The 25,307-nt window shown below is 43.9% G+C and overlaps 2 protein-coding genes across 2 annotated transcripts in view; one reads left to right on the top strand and one right to left on the bottom strand.

The window, feature by feature from the left end:
- The window catches only part of LOC138364949 (tripartite motif-containing protein 59-like), an 81,732-nt gene that overhangs the window by 52,890 nt on the left and 3,535 nt on the right, over positions 1-25,307 (bottom strand). Inside the window, exon 2 of the mRNA XM_069325032.1 lies at positions 10,604-10,674. Within this exon, the coding sequence (XP_069181133.1) occupies positions 10,604-10,609 (6 nt within the window). The 5' untranslated portion in view covers positions 10,610-10,674. The remainder of the gene's footprint in view (positions 1-10,603; positions 10,675-25,307) is intronic.
- The window catches only part of LOC138365095 (uncharacterized protein PF3D7_1120000-like), a 58,963-nt gene continuing 58,361 nt past the window's right edge, over positions 24,706-25,307 (top strand). The window contains exon 1 of the mRNA XM_069325208.1: positions 24,706-24,829. Within this exon, the coding sequence (XP_069181309.1) occupies positions 24,706-24,829 (124 nt within the window). The remainder of the gene's footprint in view (positions 24,830-25,307) is intronic.

Below are 25,307 nucleotides of genomic sequence, written 5' to 3' on the forward strand. Positions count from 1 at the left end.
AGGACAAGGGGACGGGGGGAGTTGGGTATGGTGGCGAGGACGAGGGGACGGGGAAAGTGGGGAAAGTGGGGAAGACGAGGAGACGGAGAGTGTGGAGGATGGTGGGGAGGACGAGGGGATGGGGGAGGAGGATGAGGGAGTGGGGAATGGTTGGGAGGACGAGGGGACAGGGGAAGGGGGGGGGGGAATAGTGGGAAGGACAGGGTGACAGGGGAGGGTTGCTGTGGCTCAGCAACGCGCATGCATTTTGAGACATCTACCTTTCTGGGTGTCAGACCCGGTCGATGGCAGACATAGAATGCTCCCAGCCACATGGGGGTTTTAATAGGCCATTGCTCCTCGTGCCTCTGTGAGGGGGCCCAGGTTCTGGCTCATGGTTCCCAGTAGTCAAGAACTCCATGCACATTGACTGATGCCAGAAAGTTATACATATCCCTTCAGCCTGGATAGCTCCAAGGAGCTGATGGGGCTCCCCCTAGAAAATACTGTGTTACAGTTTTTATTTACCTTATTGTTGGAATTATGTCCATCTTGAATTCTCATGATGTTGTGAATACTGTACAGTAAATATCTATTGTGCACTAAAATTACTGCAACCTTAATCATAACACATTAACACTATGTACTTAAATTTAACCCTTGTTCTAACTGTACACTCCACACAGGATGTTCTTAGATGTTTGCATCAGGTTCGCTGGTGCTCGCTGCTGCTGTGTTTGCTTCAGCTGCTTCTGAGCTGGTACTGGCTGCTGTTGTACAGGTGCTAGTTACTGTTGTAATCGTGCTGGGTATGGCTTTGCTCATGCTGGATACGGCTGTGCTCGTGCTGGGTACAGCTATGCTTGTGCTGGGTACAGCTGGGCTCGTGCTGGGTACAGCTGTGCTCGTGCTGGGTACAGCTGTGCTCGTGCTGGTTACAGCTGTGCTCGTGCTGGGTACAGCTGTGCTCGTGCTGGGTACAGCTGTGCTCGTGCTGGGTACAGCTATGCTTGTGCTGGGTACAGCTGGGCTCGTGCTGGGTACAGCTGTGCTCGTGTTGGGTACAGCTATGCTCGTGCTGGGTACAGCTGTGCTCGTGCTGGGTACAGCTTTGCTCATACTAGGTATGGCTGTGCTCATGATGGATACAGCTATGCTTGTGCTGGGTACAGCTGTGCTCGTAATGGGTACGGCTGTGCTCGTGCTGGGTACGGCTGTGCTCGTGCTGGGTACAGCTATGCTCGTACTAGGTATGGCTGTGCTCGTACTAGGTATGGCTATGCTCGTGCTGGGTACAGCTATGCTCGTGATGGGTACAGCTGTGCTTGTACTAGGTATGGCTGTGCTCGTGCTGGGTACAGCTATGCTCGTGATGGGTACAGCTGTGCTTGTAATAGGTATGGCTGTGCTCATGCTGGGTACAGCTGTGCTCGTACTAGGTATGGCTGTGCTTGTGCTGGGTACAGCTATGCTCGTGCTGGGTACAGGGGTACAGCTGTGCTCGTAATAGGTACGGCTGTGCTCATGCTGCGTATTGCTGTGCTGGTTGATTTTCTGCCTCTAGTTCTTGCAAAACATTGATTCATTTTCAGCACTAATAAGGCACTATTAGCAAGCCACTGAGACATCTTGTTGTATAACAATACAGCTGTAGTAAAAAAAATGGTAAATTCCACAATTATTTTTCTACCGGCGGACAAATACATCCCTCGCAGACCAAGCTAATGACACTGGGTGCCTACTAAATGAACGCAGACTAGGTCTATACACCCTACAGTAGGCTGGTGTTCAAGCCAGATCCAGTAACATAAATTTCTCTCAAATATTGTATTTACATCAAATTATATGCTTTTGGGTTATATATTTAGTTTAGTGACATTATTACAATAATAAGCGCTATAAAAAAATACTTATTTCAGAACTGATTTTTTAATTTTATTATTTCGAAGCCATGAGTCACTAAAATGTGGCGACGAAATCGAACAAAATACGCATGGTGGTGTGCACACGGATTAGACCCGTCCACTCGCGCTAGAGTTGTTGTGCCAATAACATGAATAATTTCTCAAATAGCAGATATCTATTACAGTACAGATATCACTGTAATAGCAAATATCAGATACAGTACAATTTTTTTGTTTTATTTAGTTTAGTTTAATTAGGATAATAAAGAGCTATTAGAGCACCAGTTTTAGAAATGATTTATTAATCTGAAACTTTCAAAGTCATGGGTCACTGAACTATGACGACACAGATGAAAGCGAGTGAAACTTCACTGTAAAGTGAGGGTTACAGTACAGTATTCCCTTATCTGTCCACCCTCACTCATATTGTTTCATCGCAGAAAATGTATATATGAAGATTTCAACATATTAGCTAGCTATTCACGCTTCAGCCTTTAAACTATGTACTGTAATCTACAAAGATACGTGCGCCACAAATCAGTGAATGAAAATCAAGGAAACAGACGTTTACTTGTGTGGACCACTCTGGCTGGTGTTTGGTTAATATGCTTCACTTGTTGTGTGGACCATTCTGGCTGGTGTTTGGTTCATATGGTTCCCTTGTTGTGTGGTCCACTTGTGTGATCCAACTTGTAATATGAAGGAATTATTAATTATAACCTGTGATAGAATGGGAAAGTTTTTCACCAGTATGTAAACTCTGTTCCAACATTGTAAGCTTGTGGACCACTTGTCCATGTGTGTGATCAACTTGTCATATGAAGGAATTATTAATTGTTATCAGAGATAGAATAGGAAAGTTTTCCATCAATCAGTGAACTCTGACCCAACATCTTAAGCAAATCCGCACATCCCGCTGCTTCGGCGAACCAGAGTAAACCGAACCGGGTGAATAAATCCAGCCTGTGAAGTGTGCGACTTAGCCAGAGATACGGCAAATTCAGGTACATTGAATTGAGGTTGTACTGTACTTGTCTTCTTTGTGCATCGGACAGGTGTTTGCATCTTTATTCCTGATTGCCAGTAAATAGGAGGTGTTATCATTATTATCAGTATCAGTTGCCGCCCATCAAGAACACATTTACTTTTTGAAAATTTGTCAAAAACCTATTTCTTGACATATGCGGATGAAATTTTCACGACGCTGATGCCAAATAACGGGAGATTTGTTTAAAAAATTTCACTATATTTCATATATGGAGAAATCTCCACCGTCACCGGGCCCCTTAAGTTTGTTGGTTAGTATTACTGTATATTTCTAAGATTAGAGTTGAATTCAGCAACATCAGTGTTAGGCATTCTGTAAACTGCTCCCGTAGTCAAGTCAGCCTCGGTACCCTTGACTCTGAAACAGGCAAAGATATACTCGCCACAGGTGTCTCTAGTTTGAATTACTTTTAAGGAAGTCAGTTTTTGGTGGTAGTACTGTATTACCACCTCTTTGGATTGGCCAACAGTTATGAATTGCCAAGTAGTTTGTTATGTTAAAGAGTTTGTTGTATCCTCTTTCAACCACGTTTCATTAACCCTTAAACCGCTAAGGACTATTGGCCTGCAACACCACCAGGCACCACAAAAAAAAATCCAAATTGTTTTTCGTTTTATAAGGGTGTTCATTTATGTTCCCTGGTCACTGCAAAAATAATAATAAAATCGTAGGTGACATTCAGTGCATCCTCACTCTAAAGAACCCCGCTCTAGCGAATTCCCGGAAGATCCAAACAAATTTAATTCATTACTAAATGTTCAGTAGAACATATAAAATGTTCGATTAAGTGAAGAATATTAGTCCAAGTGGTCACCGAGACCGAGCGTCGGAGGAGGTCTTCATCAACTATGATTCAAAGTGTAAACAGTTATACAGTGTTTTATTATGCTTACCCATTATTTCCAGGGAGAAATGGTTGAAGGATGATAAAATTGTGTCAAGAGTCATTGGTGAGAGTTGTTGTCAGGGGCAAGTGGTATGAATGGTTAGGGTTTATTGTTAGGGGGGGAAGGTGGTGTAAGTTATTCTCATGGAAGGGAGGTTGTCAGTGGTGGAAGTTGTCAGGGAAGACGGAGTAATAGTGGTGTCAGGGGAGGCAGGTTGTCAGTGGTGGAAGTTGTCAGGGAAGCTGGAGTAATAGTGGTGTCAGGGGAGGCAGGTTGTCAGGGAAGACGAAGTAATAGTGGTGTCAGGGGAGGCAGGTTGTGTCAGTGGTGGAAATTGTCATGGAAGATGGAGTAATAGTGGTGTCAGTGGTGGAAGTTGTCAGGAAAAATGGAGTAATAGTGGTGTCAGGGGAGGCAGGTTGTGTCAGTGGAGAGCTCTGGCCAGAGTTATCATCTAAATGGCAACATGTGGCTGGCGCCTCCATGCTCCACCTTGATAGTTCACTCACTGTCTGCTTTTCATCAAATTAGCTGAGTAAATGTTACCATTTCAGTTGTTTGTAACACACAGCTCTATCATATTCCATAGTCAAAATGAAGAATTCATAATAAATGGCGGTGTTAGTGGTGAGGGGGATGCATTGGGGGGGGGGGGGGGGGGTAAAAAAGCAGCTAGCCTCTACGCAGTCAACATTATCTGAGACGGGTCAAGGTCTGGGTCTGAGGTGTGGCCTGAGGCCTGGTCTGAGGTCTGGCCTGAGGCCTGGTCTGAGGTCTATCCTGAGGCCTTGTCTGAGGTCTGACCTGAGGCCTGGTCTGAGGTCTGACCTAAGGCCTTGTCAGAGGTCTGACCTGAGGCCTAATCTGAGGCCTGGTCTGAGGTCTGGCTCTAGGTCTGGCTTGAGGTCTGGCCTGAGGCCAGCTCTGTGGCCTGCTCTGAGGCCTGGCCTGAGGTCTGGCCTGAGGCCTGGTCTGAGAGCCTGGCCTGAGGTCTGGCCTGAGGCCTGGTCTGAGAGCCTGGTCTGAGGTCTGGCCTGAGGTCTGGTCTGAGAGCCTGGTCTGAGGTCTGGCCTGAGGCCAGCTCTGTGGCCTGCTCTGAGGCCTGGTCTGAGGTCTGGCCTGAGGCCTAGTCTGAGAGCCTGACCTGAGGTCTGGCCTGAGGCCTGGTCTGAGAGCCTGGTCTGAGGTCTGGCCTGAGGCCTGGTCTGAGAGCCTGGTCTGAGGTCTGGCCTGAGGCCTGGTCTGAGAGCCTGGTCTGAGGTCTGGCCTGAGGCCAGCTCTGTGGCCTGCTCTGAGGCCTGGCCTGAGGTCTGGCCTGAGGCCTGGTCTGAGAGCCTGGTCTGAGGTCTGGCCTGAGGCCTGGCCTGAGATCTATCCTGAGGCCTTGTCTGAGGTCTGGCCTGGTCTGAGGCCTGGCCTGAGGTCTGGCTTGAAGCCTGGTCTGAGGTCTGGCCTGAGGTCTGGGCTGGTCTGGCCGAGGCCTGGCTTGAGGTCTGGCCCGAGGCCTGGCTTGAGGTCTGGCCCGAGGCCTGGCCAGAGGTCTGGTCTGAGGTCTGGCCTGAGGCCTGGTCTGAAGTTTGGCCTGAGGTCTTGCCTGCTTGATGGGGTTCTGGGAGTTCTTCTACTCCCCAAGCCCGGCCCGAGGCCAGGCATGACTTTCGAGAGTTTGGTCCACTAGCCTCTTGCTTGGAGCAGCCCGCAGGCCCACATACCCACCTCAGCCCGGTTGGTCCGGCACTCCTTGGAGGAAGCAATCTAGTTTCCTCTTGAAGATGTCCACAGTTGTTCCGGCAATATTTCTTATGCCCGCTGGGAGGACGTTGGACAACCGCGGACCTCTGATGTCTATACAGTGTTCTCTGATTGTGCCTATGGCACCTCTGCTCTTCACTGGTTCTATTCTGCATTTTCTTCCATATCGTTGTGACGGTGTTCACCCCTTATATTTCTCCCATGCCTGCTGTAAGAGTCATGTCCACTTTACCCGAGCGTTCTCTACGTCGCAGGCACCAGTTTGATATATGTGAGAGAGTGTAGTGTTCTCGAGGTGGCGAGAAATTTGTAAAAGAAGAGTATTTTGGCCTGTGATATAGGCCCTTTAGGGAGCCAATATGGCGCGGGCTCCTCCGTTTTGCCGCCAAAACTGTGTGACGTCAGTGGCACCTGATTTGTCACCGACAGCGATGTGGCACAGGGAGCCAATGAAAACCTCCCTTGGCAAGTATGACGTCACGAAGGCAGGGGGGTCCGGTCATAGCGCCACGGCGGCGCCATCAGTCTGACACGACACGTCAAGGTGGACGGATGTGTGAAGGTTGATCCTGTCAATCTGACAGTAATACGCCACTCCCGTGGATCTTACGCGTCACCCGTAGTCTGCAAGTACACCGAGAGGTCTTCTTTCATTCCATGTGTGGACCGAAGAGGGAATTGACGGTATACTGAGCATCAAGTACTCCAGGGTCGGGTGCTGTGCAGGTGAAGTCTAGGCAGTATCGTCTGGGACGTCTGATAGCTTCACAGTGACGACGTAGCGGCTGGGCCAATCCACTGGGAAGCAGTGAAAGAAGATACTAATTGGGAATCCGTACGACTGCAGCCGAGACGTAGGTTGGCAGCCGTAGTTGGGAGGAGAAGTTGACGGCCGGGAGTCCGACTCAACCCTACAAGACGTGGAGGAGGAGCACGGACCCGCGGAGGACAGAATACGGAGACGACGCGTTTATTTTGGGACGTTGATTGGGTTCCTGGAGGACACGACAGGGTGTGTGTGGGGGCGTTCCCTACACGAAGCGGGAGCCTGGACCAGGAGCTACAACTCAACTCTCACCGGTGGATAGGTGGAAGTAGGTGATTCTAGTTTCCCTCCCAATTCCCCTTTAGTCAGCTATATTATTTAGCCAGAGTATTTTGTATGTCATGAGCAAGGCTCACCTATGTCACAGTAAGGCACAAGCGTGCAGAGTGGGGCTACATAGAGCACTCACGGTATCTATTATTATTATTGGTGTGTGCAGGCACCCAGAGTAATTGATGAATTTACTGTGTTGATAATGTCTTTCATGAGACTTTAATATGATCATTTAGTGAGAGAATATATATATATATATATATAAATGTGCCAGTATTTGGTGTTAGGCTATGTGCCCAGTAACTATATTATTACTATTATTGATATCTATGATTTATCTATATATATATATGTCTATGCTTGTGTATTGAATAACCATTCATGTGTGCAGTGATCAATTGAATATTCGCCCACGAAAGGAATTACTGAGAACTCCAGTAATATATACTTGCATGCGTTATCATTAAATGAGGTACAGTGTGTTATACCATGATAGTAAATTATTGTGTTCATTAATATAGAAATGTTTGATTGAGCTCAAGATCAGTGCAGCGAAGTATTTACGTTCTATTGCTATTGTCGCAGATATTGTGTTGTTTGAACATTTAGTGATCCTTGAGAATTTAAAGAAACGGGCATATTTCGCCAACAAACAAGTGTAGTAAGAGATCACGCATTGGGGGGGAGTCACCCAGCTGATTTTGACATTGACGTGAGGGGGAGCATTGCCAGCTTGGCGAGTTCATGATTATATGTGGGAACGAGCGACTTACGCATGAAATAGCTGTTTACTTGTTGATATACGGATGTGATGTCTTGAGTTTTAAGTAAAACACAAAATACCTTGGAGTTTGTATCATCCCCTCCATATTTCTTGTGACTATATAATACATGAGAGGAAATAGAGTGATAGAAATAAATATCTGCCTGATATCAGACCTATTGAGTGTGCTCTTGCCACTGTTACCACAAATCAACGAAACCACTGACGTGTTACTGGACACAGGAAACACCAGTTGGCGACCTTGTGGTTAATAGTAGAGCCCTTACCGGGGCTGTAAAGAGAACAAGCTGTGTTCTCACTCATTCTCGATCAGAGGCCAGTTGGGATTGACTGGGATACCCTCCTGGCGTACAGTGACGCCGCGAGGATAGAGTGAAGACCCGCAGGGCTACGGTGAGTGACCTTGTGTATACTGTTGCTCACCCTCTTATGGTGAACCCCGACATCGTTCACTCCAGTATGTTGTTATTTTACTGTGTAGATTTGGGACCTGCCACTCCAGTATTTTCCATGTTTTCCATTTGGTATCTCTTTCGTCTCGTTTCTAGCGAGTACATTTGGAGAGCTTTGAGATGATCCCAATAATTTAGGTGCTTTATTGCATCTATGCGTGCCATATATGTTCTCTGTATTCCCTCTATTTCAGCAATCTCCCCTGCTCTGAAGGGGGAAGTGAGTACTGAGCAATACTCAAGACGGGACAACACAAGTGACTTGATGAGTACAACCATCGTGATGGGATCCCTGGATTTGAAAGTTCACGATATCCATCGTATCATTTTTCTGGCTGCCGCAATATTTGCTTGGTTATGCTCCCTAAACGTTAGGTCGTCGGACATCATTATTCCCAAATCCTTGACATGCTGTTTTCCTACTATGGGCAGATTCGATTGTGTTTTGTACCCTGTATTATGTTTCAGATCCTCATTTTTGCCATACCAGAGTACCTGGAATTTATCACTGTTAAACATCATGTTATTTTCTGCTGCCCAATCCTGAAAAGGCCTGGGCCAGGCCTGAGGCCTGGTCTGGCCCTAAGCCTGGTCTGGCCCAAGGCCTGCCAGTCTGGCCACCACCCCCACCCCAACTCTTCTACCGCCAACATTCTACACCCCCCCCCCCTCCCACACCTGACTACCAGCGACTGGCCCCTCCCTCCCTCCCCCTACCACCGGCCACCCGCCAACCGCCCCTCCTCTTGACAGTTTGTTGAGAAAATTATGTGATTTTGCTTGATTGGATTCATTAATGCTTAAATTCGTAGCATTTTTATTCCAAATTGTTTGTAAATGATTGTTTTATCAAATGCCATAGTGAAAATTAATTCATAATAAATTAATTGTTTATGAATATTTATATAGACATACATTTAGCTTATGGAAATCCTGGCCAATACATCATATTTGCGACCACCAATAACCGTCACACAGTTATGATTTTAATATGGAATTGTTTACCAATGACTGTTCTATCATGTGCCATGTTCAAAATAATAAATACGTAATAAATAGATTTTCTGTGAATATTGTTTAGTTGATAGTGGATGTAGGATCTCTGTTATTTTCACATTAAGGTGAGTGACAGCCTGGAGCCGACAGGTAGAACGAATTCCGCGGTGAAATAATCAGCTTCGCCTCATATAGTTCTTTCAAGTGAGGACACACTGTACATCATCATGTATATATTTTTGGTTACAGATTTTGCTTAGAAATATTATTAGGACAATAAAAAGTTATAAAAATACTTGTTTCATGACTCCTTTATTGTATTAGATGGAAATTTTCCAGGCTATCTATGGCTGGCAATCTACTGCCACCTACAGAAGAATCTCTTAGGGAGGGAGGGAGGGAGGCAGTAAATGTGGGCAGGACAGAGGAAGTGAGCAGCAGTGAGAGTGACCCCTCCCTCCCTTCATAACTCCCTCCCTTCTTGGTGGTGGTGTACAACGTGTTAGGCCGCTGATCCAGCCAAATATCCGCTAGTTTGGCTTCCTTGGACATTTTGGCCGGAGAGGGAGATATCTTTATCCGGCCACGATTTTTGCCGAATGAGGGCGTTTTTCTGGATTGGCGGATTCCGGATTAGTGGGTTTCTACAGTATTTAGGTATGGTGGAAACGAGGAACTTAAACAAAACACAGGGTACAGGATGCAATCAGACCTACTCGTTGAAGGAAAGCGACAGGTAATTAAAAGACCTGGGAATTATGATGTCTGACAACCTGACATTTAGTGAACATAACTGAGCAAATATAGTGGCAGCCAGGAAAATGGTAGGAAGGTTTATGAGAACGTTCCAGGGACCAGCAATGCTAATACTATTTAAATCACTAATGCTGTCCCATCTTAAGTATTTCTTGGTACTCACTTCCCCTTACAGACCAGGAGAGATCTCTGAATTAGAGGGGATACACAGAATAAATATAGCATACATAGAAATGATAAAACATCTAAATTACTGGGACCGGCTCAAAGCTTTTAAAATACATTCTTTGGAAAGGAGAAGAGAAAGGTATCAAATACATGGAAGATACTTGAAGGCCAGGTCCCAAATTTGCACAGTAGAATAACAACATACTGGAGCGAAAGGTATAGAAGGAAATGCAGAATAGAACCAGTGAGGAGTAGAGGTGCTATAGACACAATCAGAGAGCACTGTCTAAACATTAGGGGTCCACAGCTATTCAGCACGAATTAGAAATATTGCCAGAACGAAGGTGGATGTATTCAAGAGGCACATGGACAGGTTCTTGCAAGTAGTGTCGGACCAACCAGGCCATAGTGGATATGTGGGCCTGCGGGCTGCTTCAAGCAACAGCCTGTTGGATCAAGTTATCACAAGTCAAGCCAGACCCCAGGTCGGGATCGGGGAGAAAAAGAACTCCCGAAACTCTCTCCAGGTACTCCAGGTACCATATCAGAGATAAACGTTAATGATACTATTAAGTCTATCAGAAAAGATAAAAACAATCACCATAGCACCGGACTGATGCTCACTAAACTCGCTTATCCCAGTGATAAAAGACAACACCAACATTAATACACTAGTTAATGAAAATATTTTGATTAATACACTCACAATCACTGGTTATTGACATCAACATGATAAACACACACACTGGTAGTACAGTAAGAATAAAATTGTCCTTACCATCATTAATGGGCCAGAGTTGTGTTTGCTATCGTCCTGGGAAGCTGAGCAGAGACTGGAAGCAGTATTACCTATTAAGGCAAAATAAAACAAATTTAAGGTTTCTATGACAAAAATTTTCCCACCAAAACATAGTAAATGTTTAGAAAAATTCAATAATTTTGTTTAGGTATTGTGCGTTGAGCCCAAGTAAGGAGGGTGGGCAGGAGTAAGGAGGGTGGGCAGGAGTAAGGAGGATGGGCAGGAATAAGGAGGGTGGGCAGGAGTAAGGAGGGTGGGCAGGAGTAAGGAGGGTGGCCAGGAGTAAGGAGGGTGGGCAGGAATAAGGAGGGTGGGCAGGAATAAGGAGGGTAGACAGGAGTAAGGAGGGTGGCCAGGAGTAAGGAGGGTGGGCAGGAATAAGTAGGGTAGACAGGAGTAAGGAGGGTGGCCAGGAGTAAGGAGGATGGTCAGGAGTATGGAGGGTGGGCAGGAGTAAGGAGGGTGGGCACGAGTAAGGAGGGTAGCCAGGAGTAAGGAGGGTGGGCAGGAGTAAGGAAGGTAGGCAGGAGTAAGGAGGGTGGGCAGGAGTAAGGAGGGTGGGCAGGAGTAAGGAGGGTGGGCAGGAATAAGGAGGGTGGGCAGGAGTAAGGAGGGTGGGCAGGAGTAAGGAGGATGGGCAGGAGTAAGGAGGGTGGGCAGGAGTAAGGAGGGTGAGCAGGAGTAAGGAGGGTGGGCAGGAGTATGGAGGGTGGGCAGGAGTAAGGAGGGTGGGCAGGAGTAAGGAGGGTAGGCAGGAATAAGGAGGGTGGGCAGGAGTAAGGAAGGTAGGCAGGAATAAGGAGGGTGGGCAGGAGTAAGGAGGATGGACAGGAATAAGGAGGGTGGGCAGGAGTAAGGAGGGTGGGCAGGAGTAAGGAGGGTGAGCAGGAGTAAGGAGGGTGGGCAGGAGTATGGAGGGTGGGCAGGAGTAAGGAGGGTGGGCAGGAGTAAGGAGGGTAGGCAGGAATAAGGAGGGTGGGCAGGAGTAAGGAAGGTAGGCAGGAATAAGGAGGGTGGGCAGGAGTAAGGAGGATGGGCAGGAATAAGGAGGGTGGGCAGGAGTGAAGAGGGTAGTCAGGAATAAGGAGGATGGGCAGGAGTAAGGAGGGTGGGCAGGAGTAAGGAAGATGGGCAGGAGTAAGGAAGATGGGCAGGAGTAAGGAAGATGGGCAGGAGTAAGGAAGATGGGCAGGAGTAAGGAGGGTGGGCAGGAATAAGGAGGGTGGCCAGGAGTAAGGAGGGTAGACAGGAGTAAGGAGGGTGGGCAGGAGTAAGGAGGGTGGGCAGGAATAAGGAGGGTGGGCAGGAGTAAGGAGGGTGGGCAGGAGTAAGGAGGGTGACCAGGGGTAAGGAGGGTGGGCAGGAGTAAGGAGGGTGGGCAGGAGTAAGGAGGGTAGCCAGGAGTAAGGAGGGTGGCCAGGAGTAAGGAGGGTGGGCAGGAATAAGGAGGGTGGGCAGGAGTAAGGAGGGTGGGCAGGAGTAAGGAGGGTGGGCACGAGTAAGGAGGGTAGCCAGGAGTAAGGAGGATAGCCAGGAGTAAGGAGGGTAGCCAGGAGTAAGGAGGGTGGGCAGGAGTAAGGAGGATGGGCAGGAGTAAGGAGGATGGGCAGGAGTAAGGAGGGTGGGCAGGAGTAAGGAGGATGGGCAGGAGTAAGGAGGGTGGGCAGGAGTAAGGAGGGTGGGCAGGAGTAAGGAGGGTGGGCAGGAGTAAGGAGGGTGGGCAGGAGTAAGGAGGATGGGCAGGAGTAAGGAGGGTGGGCAGGAGTAAGGAGGGTGAGCAGGAGTAAGGAGGGTGGGCAGGAGTAAGGAGGGTGGGCAGGAGTAAGGAGGGTGGGCAGGAATAAGGAGGGTGGGCAGGAGTAAGGAGGATGGGCAGGAGTAAGGAGGGTGGGCAGGAGTAATGAGGATGGGCAGGAATAAGGAGGGTGGGCAGGAGTAAGGAGGATGGGCAGGAGTAAGGAGGGTGGGCAGGAGTAAGGAGGATGGGCAGGAGTAAGGAGGGTGGGCAGGAGTAAGGAGGGTGGGCAGGAGTAAGGAGGGTGGGCAGGAGTAAGGAGGGTGGGCAGGAGTAAGGAGGGTGGGCAGGAGTAAGGAGGGTAGGCAGGAATAAGGAGGGTGGGCAGGAGTAAGGAAGGTAGGCAGGAATAAGGAGGGTGGGCAGGAGTAAGGAGGATGGACAGGAATAAGGAGGGTGGGCAGGAATAAGGAGGGTGGGCAGGAGTAAGGAGGGTGAGCAGGAGTAAAGAGGGTGAGCAGGAGTAAGGAGGGTGGGCAGGAATAAGGAGGGTGGGCAGGAGTAAGGAGGGTGGGCAGGAATAAGGAGGGTGGGCAGGAGTGAAGAGGGTAGTCAGGAATAAGGAGGATGGGCAGGAGTAAGGAGGGTGGGCAGGAATAAGGAGGGTGGGCAGGAGTGAAGAGGGTAGTCAGGAATAAGGAGGATGGGCAGGAGTAAGGAGGGTGGGCAGGAGTAAGGAAGATGGGCAGGAGTAAGAAAGATGGGCAGGAGTAAGGAGGGTGGGCGGGAAAGGGGGTTATGGGCGGGTTCTCGGCTGCCTCCCTTCCCCTCTCAAGTAGCCTACATAATACAAACCATGTGCATTAACCCTTAACCCTTCCACTGCTCAGGGGTCCTGAGGACATTTACACCCATGTGCGCAAGAAAAAAAATTCTAACAAATTATTTCGTCTTCTTAAAATGTTAATACTGTATGTGTTCTCTGAGCACGGGAAAAATAAAAAAAAAATAATAGGTGACATATTTTGGCCACAATTGAACGAGGAAGTCTGGCAAAAAGCGGGCGTTGACAGAGCGGTTGTCAGAGCCGGTCAGCGTCACCCGCGCTGACAGTTGGGAGTTGCCGCAAAGATATTATCACTTAATTATTTCTATGTCTCTGAATGATTTTTTCTTAGTTTTTTGTCGTAATATTATTCAATAGTGTGTATTGTAATATATTTATATAATAAAAGTGATGAATAATTGCTATACTCAAAAGTATGGTGTGCATATTAGTGATTCAATTAATATGTTCATAAAACAATAAACAAATAGTTTTGCTGCTATTACACTCTATACACAGGTTATATATAACTATCTGCATGTTTTGTTCGCCATGACGAACCACTAAGTTGGTATTGAGAGTCGAAAAGCAACGAGGAGTGACTGCCACACACCAGCCAGCCACTCGCTGCCACTCCCTCAAAAGCGCCTCACTCGCCCACTTTTTCCTCCCACCATCCTGTTTTATGTTTTATTCAAAATATACAGATGTTATATATAAGAATCAACATGTTTTGTTCACCACAACTGTACAGATAAGCTGATATAGTTAGTTCAGGCACTACAAGTTGTTGCTATACACACAGTCAGCTGGCGGCTCCCTCACTCATTCAAGGTCACACGCACTAAACTCTCTCCCCCAACAATACCATTTGTGGTGTTATTACACTATATACAGACGTTATATATAAGTATGTATATATTTTGTTCACCACAACTGTACAGCTAAGCTGATATAGTTAGTTCAGGCACTAAGAGTCGTCGCTATACACACAGCTGGAGGCTCCCTCACTCATTCAAGGTCACACACACTAAACTTTCTCCCCCAACAATACTGTTTGCAGTGTTATTGCCATTTCTTAAGGGTATCTTAAGATGACTTCGGGGGTTTTTAGTGTCCCCGCGGCCCGGTCCTCGACCAGGCCTCCACCCCCAGGAAGCAGCCCGTGACAGCTGACTAACACCCAGGTACCTATTTTACTGCTAGGTAACAGGGGCATAGGGTGAAAGAAACTCTGCCCATTGTTTCTCGCCGGCGCCTGGGATCGAACCCAGGATCACAAGTCCAGCGTGCTGTCCGCTCGGTCGACCGGCTCCCCATATATACACATATTATATATAAGTATCTACATGTTGTATGCACTGTAACTGTACACCTAAGCTTGTAGAGTGCCCAAAGAGCATAGTGACCACCCTCTAAACAGCTAGACAAATCATGCAGACGACATCACCTCCTTCACCCAAATGGCTCCACCCAGCATAATCCTTTTGCTGTTATTACACTAATGCACACATTATATATAAGTATCTACATTTGTGTTCACCATAGAGAACCACTGAGCTGGTATGGTGAATGCAGACAATAACAGGTGGCCACACAGTCAGTAAACGATGCTACCTCCATCCTTCTCTCAGCATCACTCGTCCCACAGCGCTAATTATTACAACAATCCTGCTATTATCACAACCCTGGTTATTTATATCACAGTCAGGGGTCATCTGTAATATTGTCATCGCTAAATAATAGCAATTATATATTTATTTTGACATTTTTCGGCAATGCTGTGGTCACAAGCTGTACAGCAATGCTGTTCGCTCATGCTGCGTGCACCAGCCTTGGTTGCTCCAACAGTACTGTGCCTCTCACACCTGAGAATATTGCCCATGATTTTTTTTTAAATGGCGTCTTGTTACTAGAGCCCTGAGGAAGCTAATGTGAACCCCGTGTAGCCGTGGGCCATTTGAATCGGGCCTGGCACCCTATGGCGTATATGTACGTCATGCGCACCGTGGGACATGTTACTCATGGCGTATATATACCCCATGCGCAGTTTAAGGGTTAAGCTGCTACAGCCTGGGCTGTAAATGGGGGTTGTAAAAGCTGGGCCTGGGAAAAAATATTTTAATTATGTGAAAATTAATATTAAATGTTAAAACAAATCTCCAACTTATTGGCTTAAGCGTCATCGCAATGTTTTCAGAAATGTACTTTAGACAATTTTAACAAGAACATTTCGTTGATAAGGAGAACAGCTCCTATCAACTTGAACTAAGGGATAATGCAGTAATAAAGAGATGCAAGCACTTGTCCAATGTACAAAGAAGAAGAATAGTAGCAAGAAGTGTCCACAAAGTGGATATGCAGCTGGTGCCTTTATAGTAATACATAATAATACCAATAATAATGAGTATGTTATTATGCTCTATTTTGTTATATATCATAAAAATGTATTGCCTAATGTTAATATGCTATTATATTTTTAACACTTTAATAACTGCGCAACGCGCATGCAGGCCCACATCTGGGGTGCGCTCGGGACAGGATGCAACTCGTGCATCCTGTCCCAAGCACCCTACCGGCCCCGGGGATGTACGCCACGGGCGACCAGGGAATGATGCCATCACGCACGAACTTACGGACCCCATAGCAGCCAAAGTACGTACAATTTTGACCTGTTACTATACCCATACTCAGGAAAGGGTTTTTGACACTTTTAAAACAGAAAAGAATTTTTTCTAGAGGTTTTATTTCCAGCGCACTAGGGGGGGGGGGGTTCATATTTGGATGCCGCGCAGTTAAGAGGTTAATGTTCAAATAATAATTTTTTTTGGTGGGGAGGGGGGGAATTTTTTTCTCGTCTCTTTTTGGTTATTATCTGATTTTGGTGTAACCTCTACATCCTGGAGAATGCATACCCATCCCTAACTATGTCAAGATAGAATGAAATTGGTCATCAAATAAATCAGTCACAACTGGCAGAACTTGGGACTTCGAATTTTTTTACCAAGTTTTTCACAGATTTCAAATTCTATTTTCGGTCTCTTTTAGGCGGTTTTGATGATTAGGGACCAGATTAGGGCTTTGTCACTTTTATAAAGTATAAATTTTTATCCCCCAAATCATTTTAATTATCCCTATATTTTTTTTGGGGGAGGTTATCTTGAGATGATTTCGGGGCTTTAGTGTCCCCGCGGCCCGGTCCTCGACCAGGCCTCCACCCCCAGGAAGCAGCCCGTGACAGCTGACTAACACCCAGGTACCTATTTTACTGCTAGGTAACAGGGGCATAGGGTGAAAGAAACTCTGCCCATTGTTTCTCGCCGGCGCCTGGGATCGAACCCAGGACCACAGGATCACGAATCCAGCGTGATGTCCGCTCGGCCGACATCCACGGCCCAAAATACCCACCCCCCGGGAGGGGGGGGGGTATTTTTTCTTAACGTCATTTCAACACATATTGACCTACAACTTTCACATATTCGAGTATGAATGCCAAACAACGTTTATTAAAACATATAACTAAATTAATGAGTTAGATCTACCTTATTCATTGTCGATAACTTCAACTTCAATTATCTCTAAAACTAGAGTTTCAACTTTGAGTCAGCTTAAAAAAATCCAGTTTCTTACCGATTCTCACCATTTTTACAAATAATGTGGACAGCTGTCTGTTCTACAATCCTATTAGAATGGATTTTTCACAAACCCTAAACATTTGGAGTTACCAATTTTTCTAAATTTGGCGCATAATTCAGATGCCACACTGACAATTTATTTTACAGTAAACTAAACTGAAAACATATATTTTCTAAATCTATGAAAATAAAGATCATATACTATTCTGAGAGCATAATAACACCAAATGAACAATTGGTGTCAGTTTATATTCTTGCAGCTGATTTCAAAACCTGAAGTTTTCAATATTCAATTTTTTAATTTTTTTTTTATTTTCTTATTTTTCTAGTTACATTTATGATCATTTAGACAAAGTTGCAGGATTTGCTAATATGCACAAAAAACTGGAAAGCATTAGAGCAAATTTGAGAAATTGAACTTTGCCATCAGGTCCTGTCGTATATGTATGCCATGCACAGCTTAAGGGTTAATACAGAACTGTACTGTATAAAATGCATAAAACTTCACACTAACAATATTTCTCTAATTATAACAATAATAATATTTTAAATAAAACAACTTGTAACAGTCAATATGTACATCAAATTTTGAGAATGCCTATAAAATAAGCACAGGTCATGTCAACGCATTGGACCTGGATGATATGGCTGGCACCATGTGCTTCTCCTCTTCCTGGGGTAAAAACGTCGGGCTCACATGCGAAGGATTTTCGTGATAAATTTGAACATTTTTACTGTTTGAACTCATTTAATTTGTCAAGATGTCTCAGAGCAGCATTCATGGTACTGAAGGTATAAAACAAAAGAGAAAATATTTGTCAATTGATTAGAAAGTTGACTTGATAGAGAAAGCAGAGCATGGATACTCTGTCACTCAACTCGCCCAAGAATTCAGCATTGGTAAAGCTACAGTTTGTGATAAAAAAAAAAGCAGAAGGATAATATTAAGAAATTCTTTGCTCAAACTAGGCAACAGGAAAAATTGAGGCCTGCTAAGTATACGGATTTGGACTCGTCTGTATTTAAATGGTTTACACAGCATGGTGCGAAAGGAATTGCTGTTTCAGTTGATTCTATTAGAAATGCAGCTGAAAGACTTACTGTAAAGTTAAACATAGACAATTTTAAGGCTAGCACTGAATGGGTATGTCAATTTAAAGAGAGGTATGGCATCATTAACAAGAAAATTTGTGGCGAGGCATTAAGTGCAGGTGTTGGAAGTGCTAATGCATATAAGCATAAACTTTCTCAGCACATGATATCTAATAATCTAAGCTGGTTTTAAGTGTACAATGCAGATGTAACAGTCTTTAACTGGAAATGCCTTCAAAGAAACACTTTGGCCTTCAGGCTTGAGTAGAGTATTCCTGGTTGCAAGGTAAAGAAGGAAAGAATTTCAGCATTATTGTGCTGTAACGCAGATGGCAGTCACCGAACAAAGAACGCAATTGTTGGGAAATATGCCAACCCAAAAGCATTGAAAAACTGCATGAACAGATTACCTGTCATCTACTACAACACAAAAAAATGCCTGGTTCACACAGATTATTTTTGAGGATTGGTTCCAGAATCACTTTTATAAATTAGTAAAAAAGCAGCAGATCAATGAGTGTAGAATTCATCCTGCTGAGGTAAAGGTAATGTTGTTGACTGATAATGCCCCAGCTCACCCCATTGCTAAATTAACATCGCCTGATGGCAAAATAACATGTACAGTATGGCTTTATCACCAAACACTACATCTGTAATACAACTCATGGATTAAGGGTTATCTATGCTCTCAAAAGGCTTTGTCTGGCTAATGTCTGAGGCTAATGCCTGAGCTATGAATTTAGACATTATGGAAGTTCTGCTCACTGAGGAAGACGAGATACTTAACCACTGCACTGCGCAACGAGCTTGTAGGCGCTCGACGGGTGGTGCGTAACACACCTCAGGGATCTTAATAGGTATAGCGTATGATTCAAAACTCCCGCAGCTACATGGGGTTCACATCAGCCTCCTCAGGGCTCTTATAAACAGACGCCATTTAAAAAAAATCGTGGGCAACATTCCCGGGTGTAAGAGCCTCAGTACTGAGTGAGCAACCAAGGCTGGCGCACGCGGCATGAGCTCACAGCACTGCTGTTCAGCTTGTGACCACAGCATTGCCAAATAATGTCAAAATATATATCTAACTGGTATTATTTAGACATGATAGTATTACAGAAGAGCCTGAGTGTGATAATGACTGTGTACAATGTTCAAATGTCAGTGAATGAATGCTCTTCAAGATGTTCACAGCGCTAGCCACAGCACAACAGCATTATTTTGTCCATCTAGGAATCTTCAAATGACTTCATATGTTCCTTTACAAAATAAACGTGTGGACTATTATTAATTTACAGGATTTAGTGACCAGGATTGTGATAATAGCAGGATTGTGGCGCTCTTATAAACAGACGCCATTTAAAAAAAAATCTTGGGCAACATTCCCGGGTGTAAGAGCCTCAGTACTGAGTGAACAACCAAGGCTGGCGCACACAACATGAGCTCACAGCACTGCTGTTCAGCTTGTGACCACAGCATTGCCAAATAATGTCAAAATATATATGTAACTGGTATTATTTAGCCATGATAGGACGATAATAGCAGGATTGTGGTGATAATTAGTGCTGTGCATAATATTGTGGGAGGTGGAATTTTGGTGAGGGAGGGAGGGAATCGAGGTAGCGTCAGTGTGTGGCAGCCATTCTTGTTTTGCTCACCATACTAGCTTAGTGGTTCACTATGGTGAACACAAACGTAGATACATATATATAATGCGTGTGTATATAGTGTAATAACAGCAACAGGAGTATATTGGGAGGAACCATTTTGGTGAGGGAGGTGGCGTCGTACTCGTAGCGTTGTCGTCTGCTGTGTGACTTGTCATGCAGTGTATGGTGGCCACTGTTCTGTTTGGACATAATACCAGTTTAGTTGTATGGTTATGGTGAATAAAACATGTTGATATTTATACATAATGTGTGTAAATAGTGTAATAAAAACAATAACAGTATGGTGGGAGGAGGAATGTTGGCGAGTAAGGTGTTGGAGAAGTGAGGGAGGGCTGGCTGGGTGTGGCAGCTCAATCTTGTTTTTTTGGGCTCACCAAACGAACTTAGTGGTTCATTATGGTGAACACATATGTAGATGGTTATATACAATGTGTGTATATAGTGTAATAACAGCAAAAACACTGTTTGATCGTAGAATATAATATACACCTTACATCTTGTATAATCTATGATTGAACAACTGACCACTATCGTACCTTCCTCATAGCAAACATGGACATAACACCACCAGAAGCAAACTTTGATTCAGGCTACACAGTGAATCAGCTTTAGGCAATCTCTCAAATGCACTTCACAATATTAACTGGGAATCTGAATTCAAGAATACACAGGATATAAACTCATTAACTAACCTCTTTCTCTCCAAAACTCTAAACTTCTTCAATACTCACTGTCCCCTCCTTATCAAACAAGTAACTGACAAAAGAATAAACAATCCGTGGCTCACAAGTGGCATACTCAAATCAATCAACAAAAAACTTGAATATGAAAAGAAATCTAGGATTGGCCTAGTTACAAAGGAAGTAGTTAAAAGGTACTCATCAGTGCTTACCAGTATCATAAGAAAAGCTAAACTTTCATATTATGTGAATAGATTCAAAGAAGCAAAAGGCAACATGAAAAACACATGGAAAACCATCTCTAATATCCTAGGAACAAAACGACACTCCCACAACCAGATAATACTCTCTAAGGATAGCTACACAGTGTCAACTGATTTAAAATGGCAAATGAATTTAATAGCTTCTTTTCATCGGCTGGTGCTAACCTTGCCAGTAAAATCCCACAGACTCGGACACATATCAATACATATCTCTCAGGCAGCTATCCAAACTATCTTCTCCTTTCACCAGTCAGCCTGACAGATGTTGTGTCCATCATACACTCACAAAAAACCAAAGCTGGGAACATCAGTGAAATCCCATCCACTGTATACAAGAGCGCCTCCCATGCCCTTGCGCCACCCATAGTTCTGCTGTTCAACAAATCCCTAGAGTGTCATACCTTCCCTGATATCCTTAAAAAGCAAGAGTAACACCAGTTCATAAAGGAAGCAATCCGGCAGACATAAACAATTATAGACCAATATCAAACCTACCCATACTATCAAAAATATTTGAAAAAATTATCTACAAACAGCTCTACTCCTACCTAGTAAAATTTGACATACTCAGCCCGTCAGTCTGGCTTCTGCTCCCAAAAGAGTACCAACGATACAATTATTAGTCTCCTTAATATAATTTACTCAGCCCTTGACAAAAATGAGTTTCCGATTGGACTCTTCATTGACCTGAGAAAGGCCTTTGATACTGTTAATCACAACTACCTCTTACGTAAACTCCATCATTATGGTGTAACGGAGGGGGGGGGGGGGGAAATAGCTCTCTTTAGTCCATTAGTTCGCCCCGCAGTTAGTCAACTACTCTAGAGTTCCCCCCAGAGTTTCTACTGCAACCTCTCTTGTTCAACACCTCGTAACCCAGGTATTTGATTACCTAGGTGCTACAACTACAAGGCACCGTAAATTGATCAGCTACCCGCAAACTCTAGAGAAACTCCAGAACCATTTCACTGCCACAAACGTATACAAGAACCAAAAGGGAAGAAATGGATAATGAAGTAATGAGTGAGGGTTTGGGGTGAGAGAGGTAGGGAGGTGGGAGGAGCGAGGAGGGTTGTCAGTTGAAAGGGAGAGTTTGGAGAGGGGCGGAGGGAGAAGAGAGAGAGTACGGAGAAGAGTGGAGGTAGAGGTAGAAGGGTAGGTGGGTAGAAGTACAAAAGTAGACAGTAGAAGTAGTAGTGCTGCCACCATCCATTCTAGACAGTACATACATGACAAGGAATGGAACTTGTCTGTATCAAAAGATGTTATTAGCATATGTCAACGGGAATCATGTTACAGGCAAGATTCTTTAATCCCATAGTCTCAAGAGTACTCTACACTTTAGTCTGCATATTGTATCCAAAAATCCCAAATCTAGGATTAATTAAAATCAGATTAAAAGTAAGTGAATTTCTCAATAAATTCATCAAGTATATTTAAAAGGATAGATATCATAATTCAAGCAAACAAACTGAAGGTTCACTATTAAATTACAAAGTGAGCCACTACCCAAGAATTTGAGACCATTACCACTGTCTGCCCCTGCTAGTCACACAACACTAGTAAACACGACTAAGTCACCTTCCATATTCAACTCGCCAAGTGTCTGCCAATAGCTGAATAGAGAGGGAGGGGGAGACTGTAGTTGACAGGAACAGTCCCGCCCCGTCCGGCTGACAGCCTCCCTGGCTATGCTGTCCTCTGTTCTACTCTGAAGCCTGTTCTCCTATTGCTTATCCTCCCGAATCTACAGCTCTCCGAGTATATATTGGGAAACCTAGTAGCTAACTCCGCTCACAAGTAGATAGCCCCAGGCACTCTACCAAGCCACACCTAAAACTGGCGGCTTGTTTGAAGGCTATCAGGCTACAATTATCAGATTAGCAGAAGCAAGGTGAAATTTGCTTGAGCTGACCTCAGGTCAACCTGAGGTCATTAACACTTAGAGGTGTGAGTTTCAGGCCGACTGAATGGCACCTTTCAAATCCTTGTCTGTGACTCATGAACTAACAATATATATATATATATATATATATATATATATATATATATATATATATATATATATATATATATATATATATATATATATATATATATATATATATATATATTATATATATTTATATATATATATATATATATATATATATATATATATATATATATATATATATATATATATATATACACAGTATATATTAAATACAACAAAACAAAACACCTTTATGGTTTTACAATGGAATCCGAGGCCATGCCCTGGACTATATCCAATCCTATCATAGTGATAGATACCAATGTGTAGCCATCAATGATATAACCTCTCCCACTCTACTAATAACCGTTGGAGTGCCACAGGGCAGCATCTTGGGACCTCTCCTATTTCTTATATACATCAATGATCTGCCTAATGTCTCTAACATTCTGAAACCTATATTGTTTGGTGATGATACTACCCTCATCTATTCTAACCCCAACCTACATACACTAAATAATGTTGTTAATAATAAACTAAAAAAGTCCACTTATGGATGTCAATCAACAAACTATCACTTAACATAGAAAAGACCTACTACATCTTATTTGGTAGCAAATCAACAAATGCAATTCAGCTTCAGATAGACAATGTTAACATTAGTAATAAAAATGATGGAAAGTTTCATGGCCTATTCCTAGACAAGAGACTCAACTTCAGCACCCACATACAACACATAACTAAGAAAGTCTAAAACAGTTGGTATACTCTCCAAAATCAGATATTATGTACCTAACTCTGCTCTCATCTCACTATATTATGCACTTATCTATCCCTATCTTAATTATGGTATCTGTGCATGGGGTTCAACCACTGCAAACCACCTCAAGTCCATCATTACCCAGCAAAAATCTGCTATCAGAATAATAACCAATTCTACTTTCAGACAACACTCAGCCCCCTTGTTTAACTCCCTCAACATGCTAAACATAATCTCACTCCACACATTCTCTTGTGTCAACTACATTTACAAAACCCTGTTCTTAAATGCAAATCATGTTCTGAAACTCTCCCTGGACAGATGTAATAGGACCCATTATCACCACACCAGAAATAAATATCTCTGTAAAATCCCCAGAGTCAAACTTAATCTGAGTAAACACACTATACAAATAAAGGGACCTAGTCTATGGAACTCACTCCCTAATGAATTGAAAAGCTGTCCAACTTTGGCGTCATTCAAAAACAAAACTAAAAAGTACATAATTTCATCTTCATAGTTTTCTACCTTGTTGCTTTAAAATTGCACTGTATCTAGTGCTACCCAATCTCCCAATCTTGATGTACCCAATCCAAACAACTTTACCATTGTGATCATTGCTGTCTTCTTATATGTGCTATCAATTTGCTGTATCGTGCCTATTAATCTTTGTTTAAATTACCAATCAAGCTGTCAATGCAATCAATCATAGCTTTAATATACCAATGTGCTTTAATATACCTACTAATCTCTCTCATCTCATTTTTTTCTTGTAATGTATCTGTTATCATTTTATTAATTCTGCTAGAATTTACCTACTTAAAATTATCTGTTAGATTAAGGACCTGCCCGAAACGCTGTGCGTATTAGCGGCTTTACAAAATTGTAAATACCATGCTATGTATTCTCACAAACCCAATGTACCTTCTTGTATATAAATAAATAAATAAATAAATAAATATATATACATAGATGTCATATATATAAGCCCCATAATTTTGAGCATAGCGATGAACCCTGAGCGCTCCATCGCCTAGTGCCCAAAATTTACTAAACTTCCCAGCTCCATCACGGCTAAAGTATGTCACATACAATATTTATTCTTTAGTTTCCCGTGATCAGAGACTTTATTTTAAATTAGAAGAGAAAAAAAATTTTGCCAAGAATTTATTTCCTGCACACAGGGGGTGCCATATTTGGAGCCCGAGCAACACAGTGACTAATAAGGATACAAAGTATGCTCTCGGACGCAAGTTCGAATCCTCGTCACGGCCCTTGTGGATTTGTTCATACAAAGGCTAGTAGAACACTAGAAAACTTCAAGAAATATTCAATTAAAGATGCAATTTACAACTAGGCCAAAGAATGGAGCGAGTTAAAGGTCACCACATTAAAGAATGCATGGAATAAAAATCTGAGTCCGGTACCTGGTTAGAATGAAGATTAAGATGGCTGATTTTGAGGGCTATGATAATGCGATTTTTGAGACATTCAGAGATGCATGTGAGGAAGATTTGCAACTTTCTGATGTGAACGCATGGTTAGATAATGATGCTGATGATCCAGGTTATGGTGAATTAACTGATGATGAGATTATCTAGTCTGTTACTGGTAATAATGATGAGGATGTGGAAGAGGAAGATGATAGTGTGTTATCTATTCCATATGCTGCATCATTGCAAAAGGTTAATGATCTGCTTGATTTGGTTACTGTAACTGATAATGAAGAGCTGACAGATTATTACCAGCACCTAAAGGACGTGAAAGATATTATAATGAAGCATACGACAAAGAAACAATCTAAGATTCCAAAGTTTTTGGTACGATTTCACAGTAGGCCTACAGGACCAGCACCCAGCAATAGCAAAGACTCACCTTCCGAGGATGTCCAGGCCACTGGACCAGCACCCAGCACTAGCAAGGACACACCTTCCGAGGATGCCCAGGCAACTGGACCAGCACCCAGCACTAGCAAGGACTCACCTTCCAAGAAAGCTCAGGCAACTGGACCAGCACCCAGCACTAGCAAGGACTCACCTTCCAAGGATGT

The sequence above is a fragment of the Procambarus clarkii genome, chromosome 15 (assembly GCF_040958095.1).
Source record: "Procambarus clarkii isolate CNS0578487 chromosome 15, FALCON_Pclarkii_2.0, whole genome shotgun sequence".
Taxonomy (NCBI): Eukaryota; Metazoa; Arthropoda; class Malacostraca; order Decapoda; family Cambaridae; genus Procambarus; species Procambarus clarkii.